The sequence below is a fragment of the Bombina bombina genome, chromosome 5 (genome assembly GCF_027579735.1).
Source record: "Bombina bombina isolate aBomBom1 chromosome 5, aBomBom1.pri, whole genome shotgun sequence".
Classification (NCBI taxonomy): domain Eukaryota; kingdom Metazoa; phylum Chordata; class Amphibia; order Anura; family Bombinatoridae; genus Bombina; species Bombina bombina.
Genome location: NC_069503.1, coordinates 540420608 through 540432901, shown reverse-complemented (window position 1 = coordinate 540432901; position 12294 = coordinate 540420608). Strand labels below are relative to the sequence as shown.

Sequence of the window (12294 nt, the reverse complement as noted above, 5' to 3'; positions counted from 1 at the left end):
CACAATGTAAATGCACTTTTCAGTGCCTTTTCTTTTACACCCGCCAACTGTAACCCCTAAAAACTGCTTTGTGCAGTTGCTTTTTATTTAAAAAAAATGCTTCATTATTATTTTTCACAGTGCATTTACGGGTGCGCAATAAATTAGAGCTCCACTTGTAATCTAGCCCATAGTTTGGAATGAAGCATTAGGATGCTGTGTTCCCAGGTTGGGTTATTTTACTTTGTAGATCAAGAAGAAGAAAACTTTTGGCTTACAGGCAAAATCTATAACACCTGAGGTACTAACTGATTCTGGTAGGTCGTATAGTTTATACATATTCCTGCACAAAACGCTCACATCTGCAGAAATAGACAAACTAATTTGCACAAAAAAATAAATTTGCACACTCATATGCACCCACAAATGCACACTTACAAAGTTGATGATAACAGAGTACAAATATGGTGGCCTGTTACCTATGAAGCACGTCTGTAACATTAACTATGCCATCACTGCAACTGAAACTTAACAGGCCTACACCCCTGTAGACAAAATGGTGAAGGCTGTATGAACTGCAGTAGCCATTATTTCCCTCCCCCACAATAAACAATTAGAACATGTCTTGGGCGGCCATTGCAGCTGCTAGCCTCCCTCCTCAGAGCTAACGTGTGCACAGCTGAGAACAGTATGAGGCCATAATAAGCATATTACATGCTATGAGAACACAAACAAACAACCTGAGCTGCTTGAAGTCATGATCCAGCATCTGTCACAATCCACCTAAAAAATATTAGGCTTCAGTTTTACAAACATTTTAAATGAGCTGATAAGTATTCTGCAACTGTTTTGGTAATATACCTACATTAGTTGTACAGTATATATAATGTCAATATGGGTTTGCATCATACCTAAGATAAATACATATCATGTTAGCCTTTCACAGTACTCCAACTGTAGCCAATCATATCAGTATGTCACAAGTCTGTGTATAATGTGCCACAGGTTAAATTAATCCCCAGTACCCCAGCTATACTATAAGACAGGGGCCAACATCCTTGGCACTACATTTTCCATGATACTCAGCCAGCCTAAAGTGTGTCTGAGCATCATGGGAAATGTAGTTCCAATATATCTGAGGTGCCAAGGTTGCTGACCCCTGCTATAAGGAAACACTGGCCTTAAACCCAAATGCTTTAATCCCTATGTCACTGCTTAAATCCTGCTTCATCAAACCCACATTGCTATTATCCCCCAGCACATATTAAACAAATGGGTGGAAGCACTGGAAGGGCACCACATACTGCATCACACATGAAGGCAACCATAGTAGTATGCTTGTAAATATACTCTCTTGAACCTAAAAAGCAAATCAATGGTGACTGAAACACTTGACAGGAGCTAGATGTATTAAAATAAATTTATTTTAAATATATATATATACATATTGGGGGGATGTTGGGCATCTATCTCCTATACTTGTATGCAGAGAGGGGTGGTCCCACCTGTTTTAAACACTGGCCTCTTGTGGCTTTTAGGGCTTTAATCTCTAAACTGTACAAGGACCCAGAGCCATCCCTTATAGTTAAAGATTCACTGTCACCTGTATTTCACCTAGAGAGGGGAACAAGGCAGGGTTCCCCCTGTCTACTTGGTGTTTAATCTGATGATTGAGCCTTTGGCCCAGCACGTAGAGAGATAGAAAGTATTCAGATACATGAGGGAGAGGTAAACTTACTAATAAATGCAGACAGCATGCTCCTATTTGTCAGGGGACTGCATGTAAACATACTAATTCTGAACCATGTAGTAAGGTTTAGCAACTTTTTAAGTTTAAATATTAAAGGGACATGTTACCCAAATGTTGAAGCACTTGAAAGTAATGCAGCATAGCTGTTAAAAGATGACTAGAAAATATCACCTCAACATCTCTATTTAAGAAATAAGGATATTTTACCTCAAAATTTCCCCACATCCCTTTGTAAAGGGACTTTAAGCGGCCAATCAGGATGCCAGTCCCAGGACTTGCAAGCAAGTTGAGCATCTGGCATGTGCAAACACAGTCATGTTATTTCCCAATTCATTTTAAGGAAATTTACTATGAAATCTCATGAGATTTCAGTGAAATCCCACGAGATCACAGTTAAGCAAATTGTGACATCAGCATTGATGAAGCTGATAGGCTGTTTTTTGTTGTTGTTTTTTTTCAAAATGCACCTGACAGTAGCTGAAGTATTACTGTTCATAAGCTGAAGAAATTCTGAGGTCAAATATCTTCTTTTTTTACATAGAGATGTTGAGGGGATATTTTCTATTTTCAGCGTTTTACACTTATAACGTATCACTTTCAAGTGATTTAGCATATGGGTATTATGTCCCTTTTCTTACTCTGAAATTTTATGACTATACAAATGCAGGATAAGATTGACTGGGATTTTACAGAAGTCTCCCGTTCCTTTACCTACTTAGGAATAACAATGTACAGGCACTCACATTTTTGATATGATCTAAATGTCACCCCTCTAATTGCTCACGCCAGAGGAAAAAATGAGAAACGATGACCGTCTTCCCCTAGCTACTTTATATCATGCATGCCCTCTCACGGTTAAAAATGCACTGAATGGCAGCAGCTTTGCAACAATGCTTTTAGCAATGTTATACATTGTGCAAGCACTGCTGCCATTCAGTGCTCAAAATAATATTTGCAAAATTGCAATTTTATAGTTCTCTGGAAACATGAACGCAACCTTATCAAGGTATTCTCTGAAACAAAGAATACCATGAGTAGGGATGGATGAATGTGTGGAAAGTACAATTTGTTTGGTTAAAAAATACTCTTGTTGATATTCATTTTGGACAAAAGAATGTTGTTAATGAAGAAAACCCCATAAAATTTGTTATATAAATGTTATTTCTGATTTTTGAACGTTACTTACGTTTTCAAATGTTCATAATTAGATTGAATATCCACATTCGAAATTTCCAATGTATCATTTGATTTGATACATAATAAATACAAATATACTGATTCAAATTTTTCAATTTCAAATATTGCATAATTTGAATATTACATTTAAATAGAGCATTAGAAATACTATTACAAATATATCGATTTGAATTTTTCTAATTCAAATTTTGCCTAATTGGAATATTACATTTAAAGATAGCATTAGAAATACTATGTTGTACGAACATTCGAAATTTGAAACGAACAAATGTGTTAAAATTTGTTTAATTTTTTTTAATGTTGCAAAACATTCGCCCATCCCTAACCACAAGAACAAAGTAAATTTAATGATGGAAGTACATTGGAAAGTTTATTTTATTTGCTTTATCTGAATCATAAAAGAAAAATGTTCATATATGCAACAAAAAATAAATCTAGTGTAAAGGAGGCGTTGGGCTTTGAATTTCAAACATTAGAACTTGATTCATAGGGGCCGATTTATCAATGTCTGTCCGACATGATACGCTGTAGCATATCATGTCCGACAGATATCGCTGAATGCCAACAGCATACGCTGTCGGTATTTAGCATTGCACAAGCAGTTCTAGTGAACTGCTTGTGCAATGCCGCCCCCTGCAGATTCGCGGCCAATCGGCCGCTAGCAGGGGGTGTCAATCAACCCGATCGTATAGGATTGGGCGGATTGATGTCCGCAGCCTCAGAGGCAGCGGACCAGTTAAGGAGCAGCGGTCTTAAGACCACTGCTTCATAACTGCTGTTTCCGCACGGAAACAGGGGCATCAGGGGCCATCGGCCCTTGATAAATCGGCCCTATACTGTAAATAGATGATGATATAATTCAATATGCATTTGAGATATTCCAAGTATAAAATAGCAAAGTATTACATTAAAAAATTTAACTAGTAAATGCAGTATAAACATTAATGCTTCTGCTATTGATTTTACAGGGTAATTCTATTATTAACAAACACCTTTGATCTTGAAGAAGACACATTAACTGCAGACAATCTTGAAGAAATGAAAAGCTACCTAAACACAACTTTTCATGAAGAATACTCAGCTATAGTACCACAAATGAGAAACTGCAGCTTGGAAACAGAGCTAAGCACAGTAAGTTAAAGGACCCGTAAATACAGTAGATTTGTGTAAACAAGAGATGCACAATAAAAAGACAATGCAATTGCATTTAGTCTGAACTTCAAATGAGTAGTAGATTTTTTTTCTGACAAATTTCAAAGTTATGTCTTTTTCCACTCCCCCTGTATCATGTGACAGCCATCAGCCAATCATAAATACATATACGTTTATTCTGTGAATTCTTGCACATGCTCAGTAGGAGCTGATGACTCATGGGGGTAGATTTAACAAGCAGTGGATGCTGCTTTCCACCCCTGAAGTTTAAGGTCCACCTGAAACTTAAGTTAAGAAGCAGCCGTCATAAGACCAATGCTGCTTAACTTGTCCGCCAACTTTTAGTGGATGTTTGACACCCCCTGCTGGCAGCCGATTGGTCACAAATGTGCAGGGGGCGGTATTGAACAAGCATTTCACTAGAAACGCATATGCTGTCGGTATTTAGCGATGCGGGCAGACATGGTACATTACTCCCCAAAAAGTGTAAATATAAAAAGTGCACATTTTGTTTGTGGAAGTAAAATTAGAAAGTTGTTTAAAACTGTCTGCTCCATCTGAATTATGAAAGTATAATTTTGACTTGAGTGTCCCTTTAAGTTCACCTATCACTTAAAAGGACATGAAACACATTTTTTTATTTTATGATTCTTATAGAGCCTACAGTTTTAAACAACCTTTCAATTTACTTCTATTATTATATTTGTTTCATTCTCTTGGCATTCTTTGTTAAAGGAGCAGCAATGCTCTTCTGGAAGCTAGCTGGGCACATTGGGTAAGCCAATGGCAAGAGGCATGTATGTGTATCTAGTTCCCAGTAGTGCATTGCTGCTCCTGAGCCTATGTAGGTATGCTTTTCAACAGAGGATACCAAGAGAACGTAACAAATTTGACAGCAGAAATAAAATGGAAAATTGTTTAAAATTGCATGCTCTATCTGAATCGTGAAAGTTAAATTTTACTATTCCCCCAGACCCCAGACCAGGCACTTCAATAAGGGCTAGATTACGAATGGATCGCTATTGTGCACTCCCGCTCACGGGTAAACATTGCTAGAAGTAAGGTTTTTCCCGTGCGTCGGGTAGTGCCCGTATTACAAGTCAAAAGTTTACACATGATCGCTAATCTGATGTGCGCAAAAAAAAACAGGATTTGGAATTTCACAACAATAGTAATGCATTCCCCCATAGACTTCATTATATAGAGTGAAAAGTCGGGAAAAACAAACACCCAACAAGTCGCGCTTACCTGACATGGACATGTTAATATTTCACATTTCAATGTTCTTTACATAGCAGAATATGTTCTATTTATTCATAAATACATATTGCTTATATATATATATATATATATATATATATATATATATATATATATATATATATATATATATATATATATATATATAGTATATATATATATATAAAAAAAGAGAAAAGAGCAATCTCAGAGTACAAACAGGTATAAGAAAGTCTCTGGGAAGCTGTTACTATGTGCAACTAGCGGAGTGTACTAATAAAGGATCTTTAAAGAAAACAGTTATTGAAATACAAGCCGAATCTCTGAAACATCATCCCACACTGTTTACATAGCACACAAGTTCATATACGGCAAAGTCAAGTTTAGAAGTTGTATCTGTTGTAGATGAGAGCAAGCATAGTAGTAACACAACAGGGTATGGTAAATAAACTGTTAGGAGTTACTCCTTATGGTAGTCGTTACAACCTTAACAGCTGATGGTCCGTGACTCACCCACGCTGATAGCGAGCATACCGCCTCCTGCTTCTTCCGTGCCCCAAGCTGTGTAGGAAGCAATGCAAACAGTACAATGATAAGGGTAAAGAAAACCAAAGGAATATACCGTATTTCTTCAGTGCTGCTTCTCTGTGCGGATGAAATCCAATCTTACCGGCTTTTGTATACAATCATTGAGCTGTATCGTACCTGTGTACACTCCGCCCGGCTCCTCACAAGAAACACAATGCCTCCTCTGGTGAAAAATGACATCACAGGCCTCCAATGGCCCCAAGCGATCCTGGTGTGCTGAACGAGAGAGGAGTCCCTGTACTCCGTAAGTGAGTAAACAAAAGAAAAATCCCAGCACTATCAGGAAAATTCAGATGAAATGACCAGTTGAAAAAGACTTTAAAAGTAAAAAACAAGTCCTTTATTAATCATGAGAAAAACTCATACATTTAAAAGCCTGCAGAAAACATCTAACCGGTTTTAGCCAAGACAGCCGTAATCCTAGATGTAATCATAGTAGCACCTGTGCACCTTATATGCACAGAAAGACCTCCCATGGGAGTATTTAAAAACAAATACTTAGTAGCAGCATTTAAAGGTACAGACTCATATACTTAACAAGGCAGTATCATGTAGCAAACAAATATACTGTTATTTGAGTTTTAAACTTATTGGCATAATAACAATACAAGACAATATTAAAATATAGTGTTATAACAAAAGTGATATAAATATAGAGAGCTATGGACAGAATGAGACTAAAGCAGCTCATAAATGCATACATAAATTCCTCACTTATTTCCTATTATCATAACCTGTATGAAGAATATATAGATACATAGTAAAATGTAACAAATGAGCGATTAGGTGGACAAAAAGTGTGATTATATATGTGTAATGGATAAAAAGCTTAAAATAATAACAACTTGAAAAATCCATCTAGTTTGGTAATATATAGCTAACCCATATTACACTTAATGACAAGTGAAAGGTTTATGGCAGGTAATGGATAGTATATAATATGACCCAGCTTATTAGAGGAAGTCACTCCTCAGTAGTAAACAAACAAAAGATTCGTATATACCAGAGGAGAAGCATTCAGAATCTATCTATGCCAATAATTTATTATATCAAATTCTGAGTTGAAACCCCCAGGTAGCAGGCTACCGAGCTTGTGTATCCAATATATCTCCTGTCTCAAAAGTATCTGTAGTTTATCACCGCCACAACGAGGTGTGGTGATTTGCTCAATAGCCTGCCACCTGAGGGTGCCAACTTCTCCATCATGTATTTCAAGAAAATGTTTGGCAAGCGCAGATACGGCTCTTTCCTGGGACACATAGGACAAATGCTCCCTTATGCGTTTGCCCACTGTACGGGTGGTTTGGCCAACATACTGCCTGTGGCATTGTACACACTCAATTAAGTATATAACATACTTGTTGCCACATGTAATACAACCTTTTGTATGGAATACCTCCTGTGTAGTAGCTGAGGTGAAGGTTTTTGACACATGCATATGATCGCATGATTTACATGATCTTTTCCCACATTTGTAGGTACCCTTCACTTTCAGCCAAGAGCTACCAATATCCTGTTTCGGCAATAGGCTTGGAGAAAGCATATTTCCTAGTGATAAGTTGCGCTTAAATATAAAAGTGCAACCATCCACCATGGTCTTACGTAAGACCTTATCTCCTTGTAGAATAGGGAGATTTCTTTTAACTATTTGACAAACCTGGTGATATTGATTAGAATATGCCGTTATTAGGGTAGGCTTGGTCCTGGCATATGTTTGCTGTTTCATGTCTACAACTTTGGGTTCCCAAAAGGCTTTATTTATAGTTATTTTAGGATAACCCCTAGCATGAAGTCTCTTTTTGAGGTCCTCACTTTCTGTCTGGAAATCTCTCTCTAATGATTAGTACCTCCAAAGACGTGGAACCGCTCCCACCAGCCCATGAATATGGGAGCAAAGTTTGCCCCATCATACGCAAACCTATTCATGGGCTGGTGGGAGCGGTTCCACGTCTTTGGAGGTACTAATCGATTTGCTCAATATTTTGTTAAATATATGAGATTCATAGGTGATCTTCTTGTTGTATGGTCAGCTGACTACCAGCAAGCAGTTGACTTGATGGAATATCTTAACAACAATGAAGTGGGTCTTAGGTTCACATTTGAATGGAACCAGAATATTATCAATTACCTGTATATAACTTTGACTGCTGACAGCAACCTCAACAGTGTTTCCTCGTCTCTCTACAGGAAACCTATTTCTGGCAATACTCTCTTGCATGCCTGGAGTAGTCACCCCGGACATGTCTTTAGAGGAACAGCTAAAGGCCAGTTTTTGAGGGTTAAGCGTAACTGTACTTTAGAGAGAGATTTCCAGACAGAAAGTGAGGACCTCAAAAAGACACTTCATGCTAGGGGTTATCCTAAAAAAACTATAACTAAAGCCTTTTGGGAAGTGAATCAAATTGAAAGACATAAACTCTTTGAACCCAAAGTTGTAGACATGAAACAACAAACATATGCCAGGACCAAGCCTACCCTAATAACGGCATATGCTAATCAATATCACCAGGTTTGTCAAATAGTTAAAAGAAATCTCCCTATTCTACGAGGAGATAAGGTCTTACGTAAGACCATTGAGGATGGTTGCAATTTTATATATAAGCGCAACTTATCACTAGGAAATATGCTTTCTCCAAGCCTATTGCCGAAACAGGATAGTGGTAGCTCTTGGCTGAAAGTGAAGGGTACCTACAAATGTGGGAAAAGATCATGTAAATCATGCAATCATATACATGTGTCAAAAACCTTCACCTCAGCTACTACACAGGAGGTATTCCATACAAAAGGTTGTATTACATGTGGCAACAAGTATGTTATATACTTAATTGAGTGTGTACAATGCCACAGGCAGTATGTTGGCCAAACCACCCGTACAGTGGGCAAACGCATAAGGGAGCATTTGTCCTATGTGTCCCAGGAAAGAGCCGTATCTGCGCTTGCCAAACATTTTCTTGAAATACATGATGGAGAAGTTGGTACCCTCAGGTGGCAGGCTATCGAGCAAATCACCACACCTCGTCGTGGCGGTGATAAACTACAGATACTTTTGAGACAGGAGATATATTGGATACACAAGCTCGGTAGCCTGCTACCTGGGGGTTTCAACTCAGAATTTGATATAATAAATTATTGGCATAGATAGATTCTGAATGCTTCTCCTCTGGTATATACAAATCTTTTGTTTGTTTACTACTGAGGAGTGACTTCCTCTAATAAGCTGGGTCATATTATATACTATCCATTACCTACCATAAACCTTTCACTTGTCATTAGGTGTAATATGGGTTAGCTATATATTACCAAACTAGATGGATTTTTCAAGTTGTTATTATTTTAAGCTTTTTATCCATTACACATATATAATCACACTTTTTGTTCAGCTAATCGCTCATTTGTTACATTTTGCTATGTATCTATATATTCTTCATACAGGTTATGATAATAGGAAATAAGTGAGGAATTTATGTATGCATTTATGAGCTGCTTTAGTCTCATTCTGTCCATAGCTCTCTATATTTATATCACATTTGTTATAACACTACATTTTAATATTGTCTTGTATTGTTATTATGCCAATAAGTTAAAAACTCAAATAACAGTATATTTTTTTGCTACATGATACTGCCTTGTTAAGTATATGAGTCTGTACCTTTAAATTCTGCTACTAAGTATTTGTTTTTAAATACTCCCATGGGAGGTGTTTCTGTGCATATAAGGTGCACAGGTGCTACTATGATTACATCTAGGATTACGGCTGTCTTGACCGAAACCGGTCAGATGTTTTCTGCAGGCTTTTAAATGTATGAGTTTTTCTCATGATTAATAAAGGACTTATTTTTTACTTTTAAAGTCTTTTTCAACTGGTCATTTCATCTGAATTTTCCTGATAGTGCTGGGATTTTTCTTTAGTATATATATATATATATATATATATATATATATATATATATATATATATGATGATTTTTTGGTAAAATATATATATGATTATATATATATATATATACAGTGTATATATATATATATATATATATATACAGTATATATACAGTGTATATATATATATATATATATATATATACAGTGTATATATGTATGTATATATATATATACAGTATATATATATGTATATAATATATATATATATATATATATATATATATATATATATATATATATATATATATATATATATATATATGAATATCTATTTAAAAATACTTAGAACATATTCCCCTATATGAAGAACATTTGAATGTGAAATATTTACAGTTAAAAAGAAGTTGGAACAGGGGCTATTTAGGACTAATAGCGATGTGACAAGTTGAAATAAGAAGGTGATGTGAAACAGGTGTGGCAATCGTGTAATCATAGTATATAAGGAGCCTCCAAAAAAGGCCTAGTCCTTCAAGAACATGGATGGGTCGAGGCTTGCCAATCTGCCAAACAGATGCGTCAGAGAATTATCCAACACTTTGAGAACAACATTCCCCAAAGAAAAACTGGTAGAATTTTGGACATTTCACCTACTACAGTGCACAATATAATTAAAAGATTCAAGGAATCCGGTCAAATCTCGGTGCGTAAAGGGCAAGGCTGAAAACCACTTCTAAACGCGCGTAATCTCCGATCCCTCAGACGTCACTGCCTCAAAAACCATCATGAGTCTGTAATTGATATGCTGACATAGGCTCGGGAATACTTTGGTAATCCTTTGTCAGTCAACACCATTCACCTCTGCATCCACAGATGCAAAGCAGAAGCCATACATCAACACTGTCTAAAAGCGCCGCTGACTTCTCTGGGCTCTGTCTCACCTGAGACAGTAGCACAGTGTAATCGTGTTTTGTGGTCCGATGAGTCAAAATTTCAAATAGTTTTTGGAAAAAACAGCCGTTGTGTTCTATGGCCAAAGAGGAAAAGGACCATCCAAGCTGTTTTCAGCGTTAGGTCCAAAACCCAGTGTCTGTCATGGTATGGGGGTGTGTCAGCACCCATGGCATGGGTAACTTGCACATCTATGAGGGCACGGGGCACCATTAATGCAGAAAGATATGTATACATATTGGAGCATATATATTTAGACATGTATATGTATGTATCTCTATGTTAAAGCCCTTTGCCTGTTTTTTTGTTTCTAACACCTGAGACCTCATATCTTTCAGCCCTTTTAACTTTTGTGTGCAATATTTTTTTTAAATCATTTTTATTAACGCTATTATGTTTGTGCACCACTTGTAATCTAGCCCATAGTTTTCTACTATTATTTATCAAGCATTCCTCTCATGCATTTTTCTTTGTCCACCACTATATACATTACAATGTCACCTCAGGATCAGGGCCTTATAATCCTTCCATTTCTCTACATATATATAATAATCTAATTAATATAATTTAATATATGAAGAATATGTTGTTGTGTTACATATAAACTAAAGTAGTTGTAATAATATTAATAATAACAAAAACAAGAATATGTTTTATTACTGTATGTTATTGCTTCTTTATACCTAGGCTGTACAAGGAACTGGGCTTTCATTTATTGTTTACACTGAAGCAATCAAAAACATGGAGGTGTCACAGCTTTGGTCAGTGCTATATTTTATCATGTTACTGATGTTGGGCTTAGGAAGCATGTTGGGAAATACTGCTGCAATTCTCACACCGCTAACAGACAGCAAGTTTATTTCTAAGCATTTGCCAAAAGAGGCCATATCAGGTAAGATATCCACGTGGTATAAATACAATATTAAATGGACAGCTGTACTATTGATTAAAAACTCGTTTCTAAAAAACTGCATCTGTTGCCTGGTATAGTTTTACAAATACTATTTTCTTATCACTTATACAGTTACATTAAATATTTTTTTCTTAGGAAGTGTGATTCATTTCCAGAATTAATCAGCAGTCAGTTCTAAAGCTAAAAAAAATCCCCAAAGCAGGTCGTTTCTCTTCTCCTTTTTCCTTGTGCCCTATCAAAAGAGAAAACCTTAAGGGACATGATACCTAAATGTTTGATCACTTGAAATTGATGCAGCATATCTGTAAAAATAGAAAATATTGCAAGAAAAAAGGAAAATATTTTACCTCAAAATTTCCCTTAATAGCAACATCCCATTTTTAAAGGGACTTTAAGCAGTTTATCAGGATGCTAGCCCCAGGACTTGCAAGGTAGAGAGCATCTGGCACAAGCAAATTCTTTCCCTTCTCAGTTTATGAAATCTTGCAAGATTATGGTGAAATTATGGTGAAAAGTGTGACCTCAGCACTGTTGAAGCTGATTGGCTGTTGTTTTTATTTTCACCATGCAAATTACAGTAAAAAAGTGCAGCTCTGGATCGCAGAGCATTTGCTCTGGTAAAATGTCTTCCTTTTTTTTACATAGAGAT

General features: G+C 36.4%; 1 protein-coding gene across 1 annotated transcript in view; it reads left to right on the top strand.

The window, feature by feature from the left end:
* The window catches only part of SLC6A20 (solute carrier family 6 member 20), a 206537-nt gene that overhangs the window by 131310 nt on the left and 62933 nt on the right, over nt 1–12294 (top strand). The window contains exons 7-8 of the mRNA XM_053715789.1: nt 3895–4057; nt 11420–11624. Coding sequence (XP_053571764.1) covers nt 3895–4057; nt 11420–11624 — 368 coding nt within the window. The remainder of the gene's footprint in view (nt 1–3894; nt 4058–11419; nt 11625–12294) is intronic.